The sequence below is a fragment of the Peromyscus eremicus genome, chromosome X, assembly GCF_949786415.1.
Source record: "Peromyscus eremicus chromosome X, PerEre_H2_v1, whole genome shotgun sequence".
Taxonomy (NCBI): Eukaryota; Metazoa; Chordata; class Mammalia; order Rodentia; family Cricetidae; genus Peromyscus; species Peromyscus eremicus.
The window spans coordinates 50,094,148-50,112,852 of NC_081439.1; the positions used below are offsets into that span (position 1 = coordinate 50,094,148).

General features: G+C 38.3%; 1 protein-coding gene across 2 annotated transcripts in view; it reads right to left on the reverse strand.

Annotated features, from left to right (window-relative positions):
- Arhgef9 (Cdc42 guanine nucleotide exchange factor 9) overlaps window positions 1–18,705 on the reverse strand; it is a 97,212-nt gene that overhangs the window by 15,195 nt on the left and 63,312 nt on the right. For both annotated transcript variants that reach the window (XM_059250135.1, XM_059250136.1), the window contains exons 6-7: window positions 10,691–10,822; window positions 1,725–1,968 (exon numbers count right to left, since the gene is read on the reverse strand). In XM_059250135.1, coding sequence (XP_059106118.1) covers window positions 1,725–1,968; window positions 10,691–10,822 — 376 coding nt within the window. The remainder of the gene's footprint in view (window positions 1–1,724; window positions 1,969–10,690; window positions 10,823–18,705) is intronic.

The window sequence follows — 18,705 nt, forward strand, 5'->3', positions numbered from 1 at the left end:
AATTTCTGCAACATTGAACATATAACCATTTTAAGGTACAATTCTTTTGTACAAAACATGGAGCAAAACAAGAAACTTTTCTAGGAATTAGAAAGGTTGATTTATCTTATTTGCTGCCTCTCCCTCAGTGCTGGAGATTTAACACAGGACCTTGTGTATTCTAGGGAAGTACTTATCTTTGAGCTATATCCCTGGCCCTTCATTTTAAAGAAATGGACTCCCACTATAGTTCAGGTTGGCCTGAATTCATGATGTTGCCCAGGCTGGCCTTGAACTTGGAATCATCTTGCTTCCATCTTCTGAGTACTGCAATTACATGTTTCTTATTATAGAAATAGGACCTTTAGGAAGATATTACATAGTATTTAATAAGCTACAAATCTATAGCCACAAAACCATAGCCATATAAACTGCTTCAACCCAAAAAGGATGTTTTATTCTGAATCTAAATGAAATGAGTGGTCATTGTTTTTGATACTGTTGTATTTTCTGTAATTTACTTTTAAATAGTTCTAGAATATGATGACTAAGTGCATATTATTTTAATTATAAGTTAATATCTGAAGTAACTTTATCAAGAATTAAATACTCAGATGCCTTTGCCTCAGGGACTAATACTACCACATTAATGGAGAAGGCCTAAATAGCCTAACTCTGTTAGACATCAGTTTTCACTGGTAAAATCAATGTAATTCAAGATGTATACATGTAATTTGGCCTTCTCGAACCCAGTATAAGGATAAAAAACCACTGTAACTTGAAAGAGACCTGAGGTTTTTGAATAAAACAAGATCACTTCTATCTTAGTTAGGGTCTCTATTGCTGTGAAGAGACACCATGACCACAGCAACTCTTATAAAGGAAAACATTTAATTGAAGTTGCAGCTTACAGTTCAGAGGTTCAGTCCATTATCATCATGGTGGAGAGCATGGTGACACATAAGCAGACATGATGCTGGCTATATTTAGAATAGAAGTCAACAGGGAGTGGATGTCTGACACACTGAGTGGTATCTTGAGCATATATGAGACTTCAAAGCCGTCTCCAGAGTGACACACTTCCTCCAACAAGACTATACCTACTCAAATGAAGCCACACTTCCTAATAGTGCCACTCCTTATGAGATTATGGGAGCCAATTACATTCAAACTACCACACCCTGCCTTGGTCCTCATCAGAATTATGTTGCTACTTTCTGCCTTTGAAGTTGGCTAAAGGTTGGGAATGTAACTCATTAGCAGAGTATTTGGCTAACATGAACAAGGCTCTGGCATTTATTCCCAGCAACACAAACAAATAAAGCTATCCATCTCATTGGTATAATTCTACCAAATCTGCATTGACAAATCATTTCATAAAACACATCCTCCTCATACACCTAGAGACAGAAAGATCTGTGAATTTATGGAGATTACAGAACAGGATGCATGATTCCTTTGTGTTTGTTTGTTAAAACATATGTGTGTGACAGGGGAGAATTGAATTTGGAATTGGATTTTGGTACAATATTCCTATCTGAAAATAGATATTAGACATGAACAATCTATAACTCATACCTATTGGTATTTACAAACATAGACCTATAATAAGGAACCACCATAGTGACTTAGGTCACTTTGCACCAAAAATCTTCCCTTTGACTCTAGAAAGACGAAATCAATCGGAACCCTCTATGGAAGGTTCTTTACAATTATATTTTTCTTTCTGCTCTCAGGTCACTTACCAATTTTTTCATCTTCCTGTACCATTTTCCTCTCTTCTCTGAAAGCTCTGAGCCAACGTATTTTCTCCTCCAGTTTCTTGGCAAAGAACAGATGAACTTCTTCTGTTTCCTTGTTATGAAGCTTGAAAGCATTTTTCATGCTGACATTAAAGTCATCATCTCTGCCATCTTCAATGTCAATTACCTCATATTTATCCATGTCAATGCGTCCTTTGTAGTATAGGATGTCTCTCCGGATTAGGTCCTAGGTGGGAAGAAAGGTTATGTTGTCAGAAGTATAGGCAGAGTGGATGCCAGCAGGACACAAACACTGTCATTATTCTGGAATATGAATGGAGATTTATGGTCTCAATATATGCACTGAGATGACCAGCTGGACACTGACAAGTTGGTTAAATAGGTGCTCTAAGAGATGTCCCACATCCAAAGACTGTTTCAAAGCCCAGCATCAATCTGTGGCATGTAAGCTGCTTATAAGCAATAGAAAGAAGTATGCAACAAAGCACTACCAGCAAGGGAATTTTTCCTCTTCTAAAAACTTGGCATCATTACCAGAAGCATAAAATAAGCTTGCTGCAATGTGCTGAAAAACTTAAGCAGGAGACCGAGAATAAAATTTTAAACGAAAGTTCAATGGTGAGAGTTACAAGAAGGTCATAGACTGTTGGACAGGAAGAGTAAACTGTAATGGATCTACTACTTTAATACGTGGTGTTTGGGGACAAAAGCTAGTTTGACAGGAAAAGTAGCTAAAAGAGAGTAAAGAAGGTACATATATCAACACAGATGAATCCTATGATCTTATATTAGCAAAGCAAAGTAATAGATATGTACAAATTCAGTGTTCTCTCTCTTTTGTTGTTGTTTTACTCATTTACATAGAATTAAATGAATCCTAATTCTAGTTGATGAGACCCTCATCCTAAGTCTGTGCATAGTGCTCTTATTTCTCTACTTACTTACATGCATTTTAAATGGTATATTAAGTATTGGTGAGCCTTCCACCCTATGCAAAGCTATGACTCCCAAACACTCCCATTTTAAATTTCATGTTCATCCTTGACTTGACAAAAGGAGGATAATGTGGGAAAATATACAGAGGTATGGTTTGAATTCTCCCTTACAGTTGATAATATGGCATATATAGACCTGGAAAGACAGCATACTTCATGAGTGGCTGTCCTAAACTTTTTACAACCTAAACTACTAACAACCTCAACTTCCTGGTTCTTAACCTTTGTCCAAAGATTCCTTCTCCCCTCTTCCAAACTAGTGCCTCATGATCATTTTCAATCTTAAACGCCTTTGGCAATTTCCTAAAATTTAATAATATGTATGATCATGGGGCTCCATTACCAGTATCAATCTTAATATCCTAATGTTTATTTATATATTTATATATGACAAAGGAACAAGGAAATATTCTTTCTTTAGCAGAAGAACAAGGATTAGAGTGATGTGTTGTTAAAACTCTGTGTTATTAAATTTTTCTCTTTGTGGCTCAATAGAGGGTTCAATATGAGTTTTCAGGCACCATATTATTGATAAGCTAAGTATAGGGATATGATAGAAACGATTACAAATGATCTACGGGCAAGTCCAATCAAAATGGGTAGCAAAGGCCATGAACAGCATGGGATAGTGAAAAGAATATGAATAAAACACAAATATTCAAATTTGAGTTCTAGATGTTTAACTGTGTGGCCTTGGGCAAGCCACTTAGCTTCTCTCAGCCTCAACTGTTGCAACTGTAAAATTAGAAAAGTTAACCTTATCGTATTAAATAGCTACAAAGGTCCTACTTAAACGTAAAGTTTCAATCCTACGAAGCCAGCCTTGTCCAGTAAATGTAGCCTTGAACTTTTGTGCTCCTTTAGAATCCTTTTTGATAAGCCTTCAAATTCTACTGACTCTTGCAACTTAAATTGTCCAAGCAAGCCAAATATGAGCAGTTAAGTACTATGGGTCAAAGAAAAGACAAGTTTCAATATCTTTTAATTTACATGGCCACTGATTCTAGAAATTTGACAGGCATTTAGGTAGGAATAGTACTTGCTAGCCCACTCATACAAACCACAAATCTACTTGGGTTCACAATAATGTATCCTTTTCTTCTCAACCAGCTCTCTTATTTCAATCCTTCTAACCTTCATTGTCAAGTCACATAGTCTTCTGCAAAGAAATGTTCTCTGATTAGACATTCTAACTGTTGTGGCTCCCCTTGTATAAATTCTACCACTAACTACAAAGGATCTTAAATGCTACTCACTTGGCACTTAACCATCATACCAATTACAGCATTTAATTCCATGTGTTCATTTAGACTGCGCTCAGCACTCTGTCTTTTTTGAACTTGCCTCACTTAGGTATTGTCCATAGAAAAGCAGTTTCTGAGGTTTCTTGGGCCTTCTGAACATAGCAATACAATAAATTCTTCTTGAGTCCTAGGTGCCTGTGGTACTGTTGGTATTACATGGTTTGATGCCTCCAAAGTGGTGTGGTGATAATATGATACAAATAGGTAGGCAATATTTGGATCACAGCTTCCTTGTCCAGTGGAGTTTACTGTTTCTAAGAGGACATGAGCCTTTCTCAGTTTCCCTTTTTGTTTGTTCAAGTCATGGGACATAAAGAGCTTAGTACTTCTCCAGGATTGTTTTAACAGCTGGTAGAAACCAAGCTCCTGGACATAGCCTGTGGCTCCAGCAAGGAACTATCCTAATCCCTGACATTACATAATTCAAACGGCTCACAGATATTTCAACTTGATCCCACTAGGTAATCCTAGGATTTAGCAAGACTTCACAGGACATTTTGTACAAGTGACAGATGCTACAATCTGGAGTATAAAGCTGTTCAGTACTATAGCCTGCCTTATTTATTTATCAGTAAGTTTGTCTCTACTTCTTTAGAGGGGGTCATGACTACTCTTCCCCAGCCTAGAAGACTCCAGTTTTCTATCCAGATCTTGGGGAATACATGTGGACAAGGGTAAGGTTGTTTTGGTCACTACTGTACTCCAACATGTATAGCACATGCTTAACAGTCAAAATAAAAATAACAATGACAACAGCATTAGCAAGCACTTAAAGAGCATATATTATATGCCAACTGCTATCCTACCGTCTTTGCATTTGTCAACTTAAATATTGCTGACAAAGTACTACAAGGTAGGTAGCTGCATTTTATAAGGAACTATAGATATAGAGCCCCTATTGAACTTAGTTAAGATTAAACAGTGGAGCTAGGCTTTGGGTCCACAACATCTGGCTCTAAAATCTGTGCCTTTTATTAGGAAATATATTATATATTGCTTTAGAGTTAAAATTGCTAAGTGAATGATTACCAACATGACATTCACTGTAATTGAATTAATTGCTAACATTTTGTAAATACAATGTGCCAGCAATTATTATCTGTACAGCCTCATTTAAATTTCATGCCTTCCTTTAGATTCCTATTTTGTCAAATGAGGAATAATTATAAGCAGAGAAAACATATTTAAATTCAGACAGCTCACTGGAGAAAAGTAATGGGTACCCTCTCATCTGGCTGTAGTAGACATGCTTTTAACATTATACTCCATCACTTCCCACTAGCTATCATGGCTTCCCTCTAGAGCCTTTCTGAAATGTATTCTATTACTAGTTCAGTAATAAAATTGATAAAAATAGATAAATAAAAGGACAAATAAAGGAAAAAATAGATTAAAAAGTACTGGTTAACACAGACTTGATTGGTAAGAGGTAAGTAGAGTCTAGTATCCAATTTTCTGATTTCAACTCCATTATTTATCTTATTCCTATATTGTCCTTGTCTCATTCCTTAAAATCGTATTTATTTATTTTATGTGTATATGTGTGTGCCTGAATTTATGTATTTGAAACATGTGAGTGCCTGTGAATGAGGAGGCCCGAAGAGGACACTGAATTCCTTGGAACCAGAGTTATGGGTAGTTGTGAACCACCATGTGGGTGTTTTGAATTGAACTCCAGGTCGTCCACAGAGCAGTGAGTGCTCTTAACCACCGAGCCATCTCTCCACCCCATCCCTCCCTCTTGTTGCTACTTTTGTATGTGAGTTGTTTCAAATGGCTCCTGTTGCAATTCTGTCCTTTCAGTACAAGAAGAAATGACTAAATGCACAAACTTCCCTGAACAAAAGTCCTCTGTCCAGCATCATTACATGTAATTTAGTTCTTATCTCTCAGAATATTATGAAAGCAACATAAATGCAGTTACAGTTATGATAGCGGACAATGGAACGTGTGGGCAGAAGCACAAGTAAGAACAGTGAATGCAGAGAAAAGGTTGCTTGGGATGATAATAGCTGTGTAGGAAAATTGGCGGATAATGGGATAAAGAGGTCTATTCTCTTCCACAGTAAACAGTGAACAGGGAGAACAAAAACAAAATATGGAGAATTATTCCTACAACATCAAAATAATTTCAAAATAATGACATCTGAGAGAAAACAGCAAAACACAAAACTAAATTAATAGAGGAGCAGAGGCAGCCAGTACCTAGGATAAGAAGAAAGAGAACAAAGGGGTCTTACAATTTTAAAAAAATGACAACGAAAGAAAAGGAACAGAAATTAAAGGGGCTACTGGTGTCTTTCATGTGTATTATAACTGCTATTTTAAAAGTACCCTCTTTTATCCTTCCCTCTGCAAGACGAGCTACAAGCTGTACACACTGTTCAAACTCTTCGGAGTGCTTTATTCAATCCCAAGTCCCAGTGTACAAAACAGGCAAGGTTTTGTTTAACTGGCTGCAAGTTAAAGGAATCAGAAGAGTCACACAGAAATTTAGTAGGTGGACATTAGTTGTTGAATTTTAAAGAGTAGACTGAATATTTAAATGTTTCCCATGTTACCTGTAGCAGATAAATATTCAGTCCACACTTGAGTAAATCTACTGATGGGGACTTCACCAATTTACAATAGTATGTTTTTTTGTTGAAAGTAGGGGATGAACAAGCTTCACATGCATCTCTAACAGTCCTGTCCCTCAACTGCCACTTTATATGCATTGATCTCATTTATTCTTCATAACAATCCTGTTGATTGCTCTCCCTGCATTATAGGTGATATAATGGAGGTGCATGAAATAAATAGTTACTTGCTTGCTTGAAATAATAGTCATGTTAAAACCAGGATTTAAGAGCAGAACCATTTGACTTTATATATCACTCCTTGTTTCTCGTCTCTATAAGGAAACTGTGCGAGAATCTAAAGTGGCAGCAGAAAGAAATTGAGATTCCTGGGGCTGGGGATTTGGTTCAGTTGGTAGAGTATACATGAAGCCCTTGGTTTGATCCCTGGCATTGCATGCCTGCAATCTCAGCACTTGGGATGTAGAAGCAAGAGAGATCAGAAGTTTGGGCTTACATTCTGATACATAATGAGCTCTAGGATATGCTGAGGTGCAAAAGACCCTGTCTCAAAGTAAAACAAACAAACGATTCCTACCCTGAAATACAGATTCTCTCTGTGAATTTCAGTCTTATCATCGAGTACAGGTATAATACAAATAGAGTTCTTATTGAAACATCATAGCTTCTTCTTAGAAACAAATGCTGAGCCCTCATGGTCAATTAATCTTGCCCTAAATATTTAGACTGCTTAATAATCAACTACAAAATTTGGACAAGCTTAATGGAAGTAGTGACATAGAAGTCACTAGTATAGAACCTTGGGACAGTTTGACTAGTTTTAGTCCCTGGCTCCATGGCTGTAGAACATAGCTCAGTGGTAGACAACTTGCCTTACAAGTGCACATTCTTGGGTAAACCTGTAGCCTGAGGAATGAAAAAAAATTGAAGCTTAATTCCTAGCTTCATTATTTATCAGCCATGATAAATATATAAGTACTCTGTATTTCAATATCATATATCATTAAAATAGGAATAATCACAGTATTTCCCTGGTAAATTTGTTATGAATACTGAATTAAATTAATGAATATAAAGTTATTTAAATAGAATCATAGAGACATTCAAATAATGCCAATTCATCATTACTTCATATTCATTATATTTTCCATAATATAGCTTTCTGTTTTGAATACTGGTGTATTTTCTTCTTTATAGTTTTATCACAGATTTCATTATTATTTATAATATTGCCACGATTGCCTAAAGCAATTCTACCAGACACGTCTGAGGGTTATTTCAACATATAAAAATGTATATTTATGTTACACTAAATTTTATTAGATTACAGGTCCCATGAAGGCAAATGTGACTGCCACAGAGTATGCTCTCAAAATGAAAATTCACAGCAGTGAGATACTTTATTGTAACCTCATATCCTTTAGGTTTCAATTCCTCTTGGTAAAGGACTTTCTGTTCCTCGGTTACCATTAAAACTTCTGTCTCGTGTAAAGTCCTGTGAAACTATCAGTTATTTTTCATCCTTTATTTTTAATATATTCAGGTATTTAGAAATCTTTAATATTATCTTTAAGATTTTTAAACTAGCCTTCTAGTATTTACGAAATTATTTGTGTTATTCCTGATAAATTTGTGAAGGGTTCTTTTTAAATATGAGCTTATCAGAAAGATAATGTAGCCATATTCAATTATTTAGTTGTTGACTAGCTCATTCTTTCTTAATGAAAAAAAAATAACTCAGCTTTTAGGCATCCATTTAAATTGTTTTCCAGAGGTGAATCCTTACTCACCTCAGTCTACTCTTTCCCATCTTTTCTTTTGTCAAAGGTTATCTTCAACTCCAGAATGATGTTGGTCCCCTGCACCCGCCCCCACCCAGTGCTACTAAGACTCACTCTTTTGCAGTAATGGTAAGAACATTTTGGCAGACAAAATACCTTGTTCTTTTGCATACCTTCTTTCCACTACATTATTATTTTGGGGCTTACCTCTTATTTGATCAATAGAAAATAGAAAGGTTTATGGTAGATAACAAGGAAATCCTCAACCATGGACTCAATACAAATATCAGATACTATTAACGGTCTTTACTTAACAAGGCTGTAGCTTTTCAATCCTGGGAAGCCTGTGCTAAGAATATCCAAGTATGTGGAGTTAAGAGTCTTGAACTCTAGACTGGCTTTGTTCTGGAGAGAAAGCTGATGACCTCACTAAAACAAGAAAACTCTCATCTGAGAGAAGCTATGCTTTCAACAAGGTGTCTATTGTCTTTGCCATCCTGTTGTTAGCCTTTCCTGTGCTCCAACGTGGCTACTCTGAATTCAGAGGCCCTCCCTTAACTTCCACATCTTTCTTACCATTGTCTTTCTAACTAGTTGCCTTAGAACTGACACACCAGTTCATCTTAGTTTTTTGCTGCCCCTTCGCTCCTAAATAGAGCATACTGTACCATCTCTTTTTTTCTTTTTCTTTATCTTTAGGCTCTGCTTCACTTACCCATTTTACTTAAAGCAACTGCATCTTTGGGAGATAGATGTAAAAATCAAGAAATATGGGCAGGTAGTGTGGAACCCTGAAATAAACCGGAATAACTGTTCTCTCTCTCTCTCTCTCTCTCTCTCTCTCTCTCTCTCTCTCTCTCTCTCTCTCTCTCTCTCTCCCCTCTTCCTCCCAGTCTTTCCTTCTTCCTCTTCCTTTGCCTCTCTCTCCCTCTGTTGTTCTAAGCATGAACATACATTAATGGGAAGAATAGACAAATGCCTTTGGTGACATGGCTAATAAGCTAAGAACTTCCTTATTGCCTTTACTAATCTTCAGAAATTCTGACTCCTGGTTTGTACGAAACTTCTGGTAAGAGCTAGGGGAGCTGAAAAGAGACATTGGTGTTTTGCAGAGTCTCAGATTCATTCATAGATTTTCTCTTCCAGGGTCAGATCGAGACTGAAATAACTACCCTAATTAACTAGCAGGCTATTGGTTCCAGATATGGCATTCAGAGTTTATCTACAAGCACCAAGGCAGTTTGAATCTAAGCTCAATTTACTCTCTCAATTGATTGTGAAAGGCAAACACGCAACACGATTTAATGGAGGACACACCACACACATGCACACATAGAGCAAGGGACGTGAACCAGATGTCTGCTTAGTGTTTAATTTGGTATGTCATGACTGAGCACCCCTCTTTAGGGGCATTTGCTACTTGGTAAGGGAGACCACAATGTAAAAAAAAAAAAAAAAGAGGAGCTATGTAACAGAGAAAAAGGCAAGAATGAGAACAAATTTTGAAAGTCACTCTGGGTATTCTGATTTCTCCCTCACTTTCTGTGAGTCAAAATTCTTCCCAAACAAATCTTACTGAAAACACTGGTTTGAGCCTCCTATTACAAAAGGAGGAACAGTATCCCATTAGAAACCCTCAGGAGAGATTATGTGAGGAACATATGCTATCCCTCTTTGCCAAAGAGAAGTGCCTAAGAAAGCACTATTTACAGAGGTATCCAAGGATCAGTGACAACAAGTACAGGATATCTCCTCAAAGGGCTTACGGGGACAGGATATCCAGCAACAGCATGATTGAGAGTTTGGGGGGAACTGATGATGCACTTTGTATAGGAAATTGATAGATACATGAAGGAAAATCTTGTAGCACGGAGGGCCTATGTGTTGTTGGTTCCTCAGGTAGGAAGTGGGCAAGTGGCCCCAGTCAAGTGGGAATGCGGAAAGGTACTCTTGGAAGCTATTCTTTGCTAAGTAAGATACAAATGCCACAATATTCTTTAACACTGGTCCAAACTTGCTGACTATCGTGTGTGCAAGGAGCTCAGAAGGAATACCACAGGAGTTATGAAGGAAAGACATAAATGCTACTGGGACAAAATGTGTTAACCTCAGCATCACTGTTGCTTATGATCTTCATGACATACCAGTGCTTCTGATATAGAACTGCTGCCAATTTCCTCTGGCAGATTTTGCCTATTTCTTTACAAACCTGGGGATAATGAAAGGGACAGAGCTTATAGTGCTTCCTGAGGTCCTCATCTCTCTCAGAAAAGAAGAGGTTAAGTTTACCTTCTTGCAGAGGACCATTTGGTGGTCGAATAGGAAGAAGACTCTCTGCTGGTTACGGCCATAGGGCTGATAGATCCAGGCCATCTCTCCAGTGTAGATCAGCTCCGAGCTCCTGTCTAAGATGTCCTCTCCCTAGGAAGGACATGTGATGGTGAGAGATGCCAGTACAATTGTAGAGGCGGTACAATTCCATACACATAGATACCCAAAGGTGAGCATAGACTAAAGTGGGAGGTAGCCAAAAAGAGATTATGGAGATGAAGGAAAACAGAGAGACTTCTGGGCTCCCTTAAAAGGTTTACAATTCTGTAGGTGAGAAGACTCATATTCTTATTTACTGTGGGGTTAAATAAGACCCATCCCTTCGTCAGTCAGTCCCCCGTCCCCTCTATATCACCCTCCACTCCTCCTGTATTCTTATTTACTCTAAACTTAAATGACACCCGGAAGTCAGTTGTCAGTCAGTCAGCCAGCAAGGCAGACAGGCAGGCAAGCATTCTCTTTTCTTCTCCTTCGTATCGTTTATGAGTCTCTTTTCTGCTCTAGTCTCTCAATTCCTACCTGGCCTCTCACTTACTTCAAGAGTAAGCCTGAAAAGGTAGTAGAAAATTTTCTGTTTTCCATGTAAAAATGAAATAAGGGGGGAAATATTTTATGATAAAATCAGGAAGTTTACCACACATGCTTCAGCCTATGTGAAAATGGAAGAAATGAGCAGTGGCCTAGGAAAGAGAACTTATCGTTCCAGGGGATGTATATGGGTCAAATAGTGTGCTAGTTACTATCTCATCTGGACCTCACAAAAGTTCTGTCAGATAAACAGTCTTGGTCCCATTTTACATCTTCAAGTACCAAGAGGTCAAGTGATAGGATAGGATCATGAAGCTTGTTAGCTATAGATACTCTGATCCTAATCTCTCTATTTTCAGAGAGCACCTTTACTCTTTATCATAAATTATATTACTTCTAGCACCAAAAGTGCCTAGATGTCCAGTCCTTTCCTCTCCCTCGGTCTGTTTCACCAGCTGTTAAATGAGGTATATCAGAATAATATCCATAGTACCAGCTCTGGTACCTTTACAGTTAAATGTATACCCAAAGTTCGAGTCTGGATTAAAGATATAAGTCCATACACTTCGAAAATATCAAAGCAAATAGCTCTGGCAGAATAATCCTCTAAAACAGAGTGACATCAGGAAATGGTATCCTTAATTGTACCATTTCCTCTAGTCTGAGGGACTGGAAAGAAAAGGAGATCTCAGTGGATTATTTTCTAATAACAGAACTTGAAAGCAGCTCAAAAAATACCATCTTAACTCTAGGGTCCAAATTTAGCTACAAGAGTATCCAAGACAAAGGTAAACAAGCAGTCCTTCTTGAGTTGACATACTAGCACTGAGACTTGGGATGCATAGGGCTGGGTCAGACCTCTCCTCAGAGTTGGCTGTTCCGCATACAAGAGAGGAAGATGTGCCATAATCCACTTTGAGTATGTATAAAGTGAAAGAATGCAAAAAAGCTGGCTAATAATACAAGTTGATGACAAACATGACTATTTTTGAGGCAGGGTCTTACTATGTAGTCCAGGCAAGCCTGGAACTTGCTATATAGCTCAGGGTGATCTTGAACTTGCAATCCTCCTCCTGAAGCTTCCCAAGTACTGGGGTTATAGGTATAAGCCACCATGCCCAGACTCCAGGATGACTTTTAAAGTTACCATTTGATGAACTGAGGATGATCAGACCTGGGGGAATAGTCAACATTTTCTTAGGTAGGGGCATACTAACCCTATTTTTAAATAGTTGCTGCATGTAACACCGAGTTAAAAAATGCTGAGAAAGCCGGGTGGTGGTGGCGCACGCCTTTAATCCCAGCACTCAGGAGGCAGAGGCAGGCAGATCTCTGTGAGTTTGAGGCCAGCCTGGGCTACCAAGTGAGTTCCAGGAAAGGCACAAAGCTACACAGAGAAACCTTGTCTCGAAAAACAAAAACAAACAAACAAACAAACAAAAAACAACAAAAAAATGCTGAGAAAAAAAACATACTTCTATGCTCACTGAGCTAACTAACCTTGAACAACTAATATATCCTCATTGTGTCTCATGTTTTTTGAGACAAGGGTTTCTCTGTGTAGCCCTGGCTGTCCTGGAACTTGCTTTGTAGACCAGGCTGGCATCAAACTCAGAAATCTGCCTGCCACTGCCTCCTGGGAGCTGAGATTAAAGGCTGTTTCTTCATTCATTTTGAGAATGTAACATTACAAATTTGTTTAGATATTGTGAAGAATACTTAAATTAACATTCATAAGTAGTTATGAATACACACATCACATTGTAAACTTTGCATACGTAATTTTCATATTGGATATACCATGTACTCCAGGTAGTAATACATATTTCCTGTTTTCTACTAATACAATGAACTTATAAAGGATGAGCTGTGATTCTGTTCAAAATCATAAATCAGAGAAACTAGAAGTAATTTATCCAAAGAGGCAGAACCAAGTTCAGAATCACTCCAAAGCCTATGTGCCTAACTACAAGACTGCATTTGAATGATGGTACCTTGCCTAGCAGAAAATCAGCTACAATGGAAGATTAGTGAGATGAGACTGTTAAAATAACTGTGTTGTGTGTCCAGTGCTATTACTAACTCACTCTGTATCCCTGGAAAGCAGTTTAAGCAGTTACTGTTTGATCTACTCCACATGCTGCTTGAAAGCATCAAATCTGTGTGAGGGAAATAGTAAGTTTACATGAGAGAAAGGATGCTCTCACTGTTTAGAGCTTTCATTCTTGTCTCCTCTGCCTCAGTTGTACTTTACATCTCTGTATCTTGCCCCACAGGGCACAATCCATTCCCACTGCCTCTAGGGGTTTCTGTACTCTTCCAGCATTTAGCACAAACTGCTCACTGTCCTAGGAATCTGTCTGCCTACTCCAGATGAACAAGGCCATGTCTGATTCATCCCAGATTGTATAACGGCTGGCAAGGACAAGGCAAAGAGAGGCTGTTCAAAAGGCAAGTCTCCACTTATAAGTGAGTACATACCCCACAGCTCCAGAGAGGCTAGCTAAAGAGGAGAACACCAAGAGGGATGCATGGATCGCCCTGGGAAGGGGAAATGGATGAGATCTCCATGAGTGGACTGGAGGTCAGGGGGGGTATTGGAGGGTAGGGGATAGGGGATGAGAACATAAGGGAATGGGATGATTGAGTTGGAACAGTGACGGAATGGAAGAGCAATGAAAGAGACATCATGATAGAGGAAGACATTATGGGAATAGGGAGAAACAAGATGCTAGGGAAGTTCCCAGAAATCCACAAGGATGACCCCGGCTTAGACTACTAGCTATACTGGAGAGGGTGCCTGAACTGGCTTACCCCAGTAATTAGATTGGTGACTACCCTAACTGTCATCATAGAGCCTTCATCCAGTAACTGATGGAAGCAGATGCAGAGATCCACAGCCAAGCACAAGGCTGAGCTTCAGGAGACCAGTCGAAGAGAGAGAAGAGGGATTCTATGAACAAGGGGCATCAAGATCATAATGTGGAAACGTATAGAGACAACCAAACAAAACTAGTGGGAACTCATGAACTGTGTACCAATAGCTGTTGAGCTTCTATGGGACTGGATAGGTGAGAGTTATGTAGCTTGATCTGCTTAAGGGGCCCCCTGGCAGTGGGATCAGGATCCATCCTCAGGGCATGAGCATGCTTTGTGGAGGCTACTGCCTATGGTGGGACACTTTACACAGCTTTGGTCTGGGGAGGGGGGGCTTGGACCTCCTTCAACTGAGTGTATCAGGCTCTGCTGACTCCCCAAGGGAAGCTTTGCCTTGGAAGAGGTGGGAATGGGGGTTGGGATGGGAAAGAAGGCTGGGGGGTAGAAGGAGAGAGAGGAGGGTATCTGTGGTTGGTATGTAAAATGAATAGAAAATTTCTTAATAATAATAATAATAATAATAATAAATACATATAATCAGGTTAAAAAAAAGGCAAGTCTCCTAAAATCACATATCAAATCCTCCAGTGCCTTCCATCCAAACTGGAAACAAAGTCCTTAGATGAGAACATATAGGCTGACCTCCAATTGCTCCTATACAATTTCTGCTCTTTTCGCTAGCCACACTGGCCGCTTTCTTTTTCTTAGACTATATATTCTCATATCTCAGAGGCTTTGTTATGCCTCTTCCTTCTACCTGAAATGGTCGACCACAAAAAGCTCACATGATTTTTCTCTTTCATCTTCTTCAGGTCTTTTCTCAAGTGTTGTTCCTTTTGGTAATTTTTCAATTACTCTAGCCTGTTATTTAATTTTCCCCATAATCCCTATCAACATCTGATGATAGCATGCTTAAGTGTTGCTTTTCTTCTCTACTGAAACATAAACTATAAAAACTTTGCTCCACCACTTAACACATTTCTAGAACACAGAATCAAGCCTGATGGAAAGTATTCAATAAATGATCTACAAAGAATGAATCAATGGTTAATAAATGAGTAGTGACCATTAAACCCTACCCAAAACTTTCTTATCAGCTTTTCACATTTTTTTTTTGCAGCCAAAATCTCAAGGAGTAGGCTTCATTTAATTTTAATTAATTCTAACTAACCCATTTTGTTAAGCTTTACTTCATCCTGATTACAGGATAATTGATGATGGAGCTATGGCCTGAATGGCCTAGCAGGCATATGTAACCTGTGGTCCATAAGCTGCATGCATCCCAGGAAACCTATGAATGAGTACTGTGGAATATTATTTTAACTGGGCAAAGATGTGTTACATTCATTTATACTGAAAAATATTACTTTAACTGTGTAAAGGTGTGTTACTTTTGTTTATGCTGTATTTGTTTAACAATGTAAGGATGTGTGTTTAATTATGTAAAGATGTGTTTCATCTGTTTCACCTTGCCTGCCCAAGGTACCTGATGGGTCTAATAAAAAGCTGAACAGCCAATAGCTAGGCAGGAGGAAGGATAGGCAGGGCTGGAGGGCAGAGAGAATAAATAGGAGAAATCTAGGCTTGAAAGAGAAGAAGGAACTAGAGAAGGAGGAGAGAATGGAGGACACGCCCAGGGTAAGAAGCCAGGCAGATGCCAACCAGCCAGACATACAGAAGCAGTGAAAGTAAGATATACAGAAAGGTGATAAGGCCCAAGGCGAAAGGTAGATAAAGAGAAACATGTTAATTTAAATTAAAAGAACTAGCCAGAAACATGCCTACGCTAGGCCAAGTATTCAAAACCAATAAGAAGTCTCTGTGTCATGATTTGGGAGCCGGTTGGTGGCCCCAAAGAAAAAAGCCTGGTACAAATGAGAACCAATATGTTTGGTGATGAAAAATGCCAGGTTTTAATGTCAAAAGGTTGAACAGTCCTGAAATAAGGGCAAAAGAAATGTCATCTTTTTCAACCAATTTGATCTTCAGTGGCACCTGTGTTAACCTATGTGTCAATAAGTGTAGAGAAGTGACATGTCTACCCGGGCCTATGTTTCATCTTTTGGACCAAGGAGTGCGCTTCATTTATTCACCTTCACTTTTAAATGGATACCTTTTCTATATCTATCATACTAGTTTTGTTTTGTTTTTTCAGTTTCTTTGGATTATACAATCCAATGGTAAACCAGAAAAGGACATGGGGTATTATATAAGCAGGCAAGAAAGGGAGGGAAACCCCAAAGAGAAATTATGACCATGTGATCCAGCTCCCAAATATGAGCTACAAACAAGGGCACTTTCTGAAAATCTTCAGGACAAAAGAGGCTGAAGAGAAGCTATCAGGGATATGTTCCATTTCTCTTTGTTTAAAATGATTTAATGTGAACGGAGGCAAAATGACAGCTCATCCAAAACTCTGAACCAGAGAACTGAGACATGGAAAATTTCCAGAAACTACAGTCCTTGGAAATCTCCTCCCTTCTGCTACTCTAAACTGCCCTGAGTTATAATCACTTGAAGAAGTACAGGACAATTTAACTTATCTCTTTATTTTTCAGGAGTTCTGAGGGGTATAGTCTCCAGACGCTATAACAAGTGACTGATAATGTAACTGGAGTAAGGTAAAGAAATCTGAATACTCATGAGAAAAAGATGAGGGGAAAGAGACAGATACTGATTTAAGGCAGGGTTTTCTGCTCTTTGGCCAGATAATCTGATTTACCAAGCCAACAACAATTGCCTGCATGTCACCAATCCTACCTTTCCCTCTTCAAGGGATATTAGGTTTTGAAGGTTTCCCCTGTGATTACTGTTTTTCACTTGATGACTACAGCTGAAGTCACCATGAGGACGTGTTTTGACAGCCCCCTTGTTTGTTTCTACATCTGAGAGAGGTGGGGAGTGGCCCACGCTGGGAAGCGTTGCTTGCTTGCTTATTTGTAAGGCAGGCATTGTCTGATTATCTCCTACCCCCATCCTCCATTTCTTCTCCACCACCCCTCCAGAAACACGGTCAGAATTAACTGTATGTGTCCACTCAAGGAGCACCTCCCTCATTCCAGAAATATAACAGGAAATGCTTTCTCAGACACTGATTCCTTGAACCATAGCTCAAGTCCTTGGAGTTTGGTAAAAAAGGTCTTTGGGTAGGCCAAAGGGTTTCAAACTTTTATTCACCTCTCTAATTTATGGAGACTCAGAAAACACATAAAAAATTAGAAGGGGAAAAATGTTTCAGGGCAGAAGAAAAACCTTTCAAAGAATAGGAATTCAGTGGCTTTTTGGAACCTTTCCTTACAAGAAAGCCTGCAAAAGAGACAGAAAAGGGTCTTGCCAGATTCAGAGTGTCTCTGTTGGTAGGCTTGCTTAAAGTTAATTTGGTCTTGCTCCTTATCTCTCCTACAATAAATGAACAGAGGAAAAAACACATAAAGGCAAATCCATTACTTTCTAGTAAGTCTGGGGAGTGATGGCTTCTCCTTATAAGCAAGAGGGCTTACATATGTGTGTATGTGTACATACATATGTGTGTGTCCACATATATATGTGTATAAATGAATGAAATCAATGTATTTATTCTCTCTGTATATATATTAATTTTTCTATATCTCAAGGTATCACTGATATTCTACCCTTAGAGGATCTTATTTATCAAATGGGATAAAAATGTGTCAACTGATAATAATTGTGGTGTTTTTAAATCATCCACATTAGCAAGAATAGAAAAAAAAAATTTGCCTGAACATTGGCTAACTCTTTGTTAAGACTGGTAATGGTCCCCTTTGGATAGACTAAACAATTTGAAATGTTAAAAGAAATACTGTTACTTAAACACAGAAAATTATGCCTGAGGTGAGGGCAGTACAAAAAGATATTGGATCTATATCTATACTATCACCACAAAGTTTAAGAATGTCACTTCCTGCCTGATGACATTTTCCATCTTGACTATGTCAGCCTACATACTATCAGATCACACAACTTGGGTCTGCAAGATGAGTAAGAGCTGTTATTACTCCTAGTTTGTGGCATTTGGGAAGGAAAGGTTGATGACTTCAGTCATTTCCTTTCAAAGTTCAAAGAAACTGTGGGTGTCTATGTTGTGATGACTAGGTGACAGATTATTTTTAGAATGATGATGAAAACAGAGCTTGGTCATTGGATTTGGCAAGATGATAGTTACAGCCTAGAATATGCATGCTTGATTAGTCTAGTAGATATACTAGAATGAGGTGATCTCACCAAGAGCAAAATAAGTATACTTGATATTCTATATGGTTATAAACAAGAATACCAAACCTTTATTGTGTGCCTTGCAGTACATTAGTATGTACTACTACTTATCTACCTATGAAGTTTATGATCTCAAATCCAAGACAAAAAGAGCATTGGAATGGTACTAAAGTCAATCCAGTTGTTTCCTAAAATCACCCAAAGAGATGAACACTGTCTTTCTTAATATGTCACAATAAAGTAAAATGAGTAAATAAAAGTAATAAAGTAAAATAAATAAAATAAAGTCACAAAGATTTCACCAAACTTCAGAGACTATTCTAAATACTCCTTCC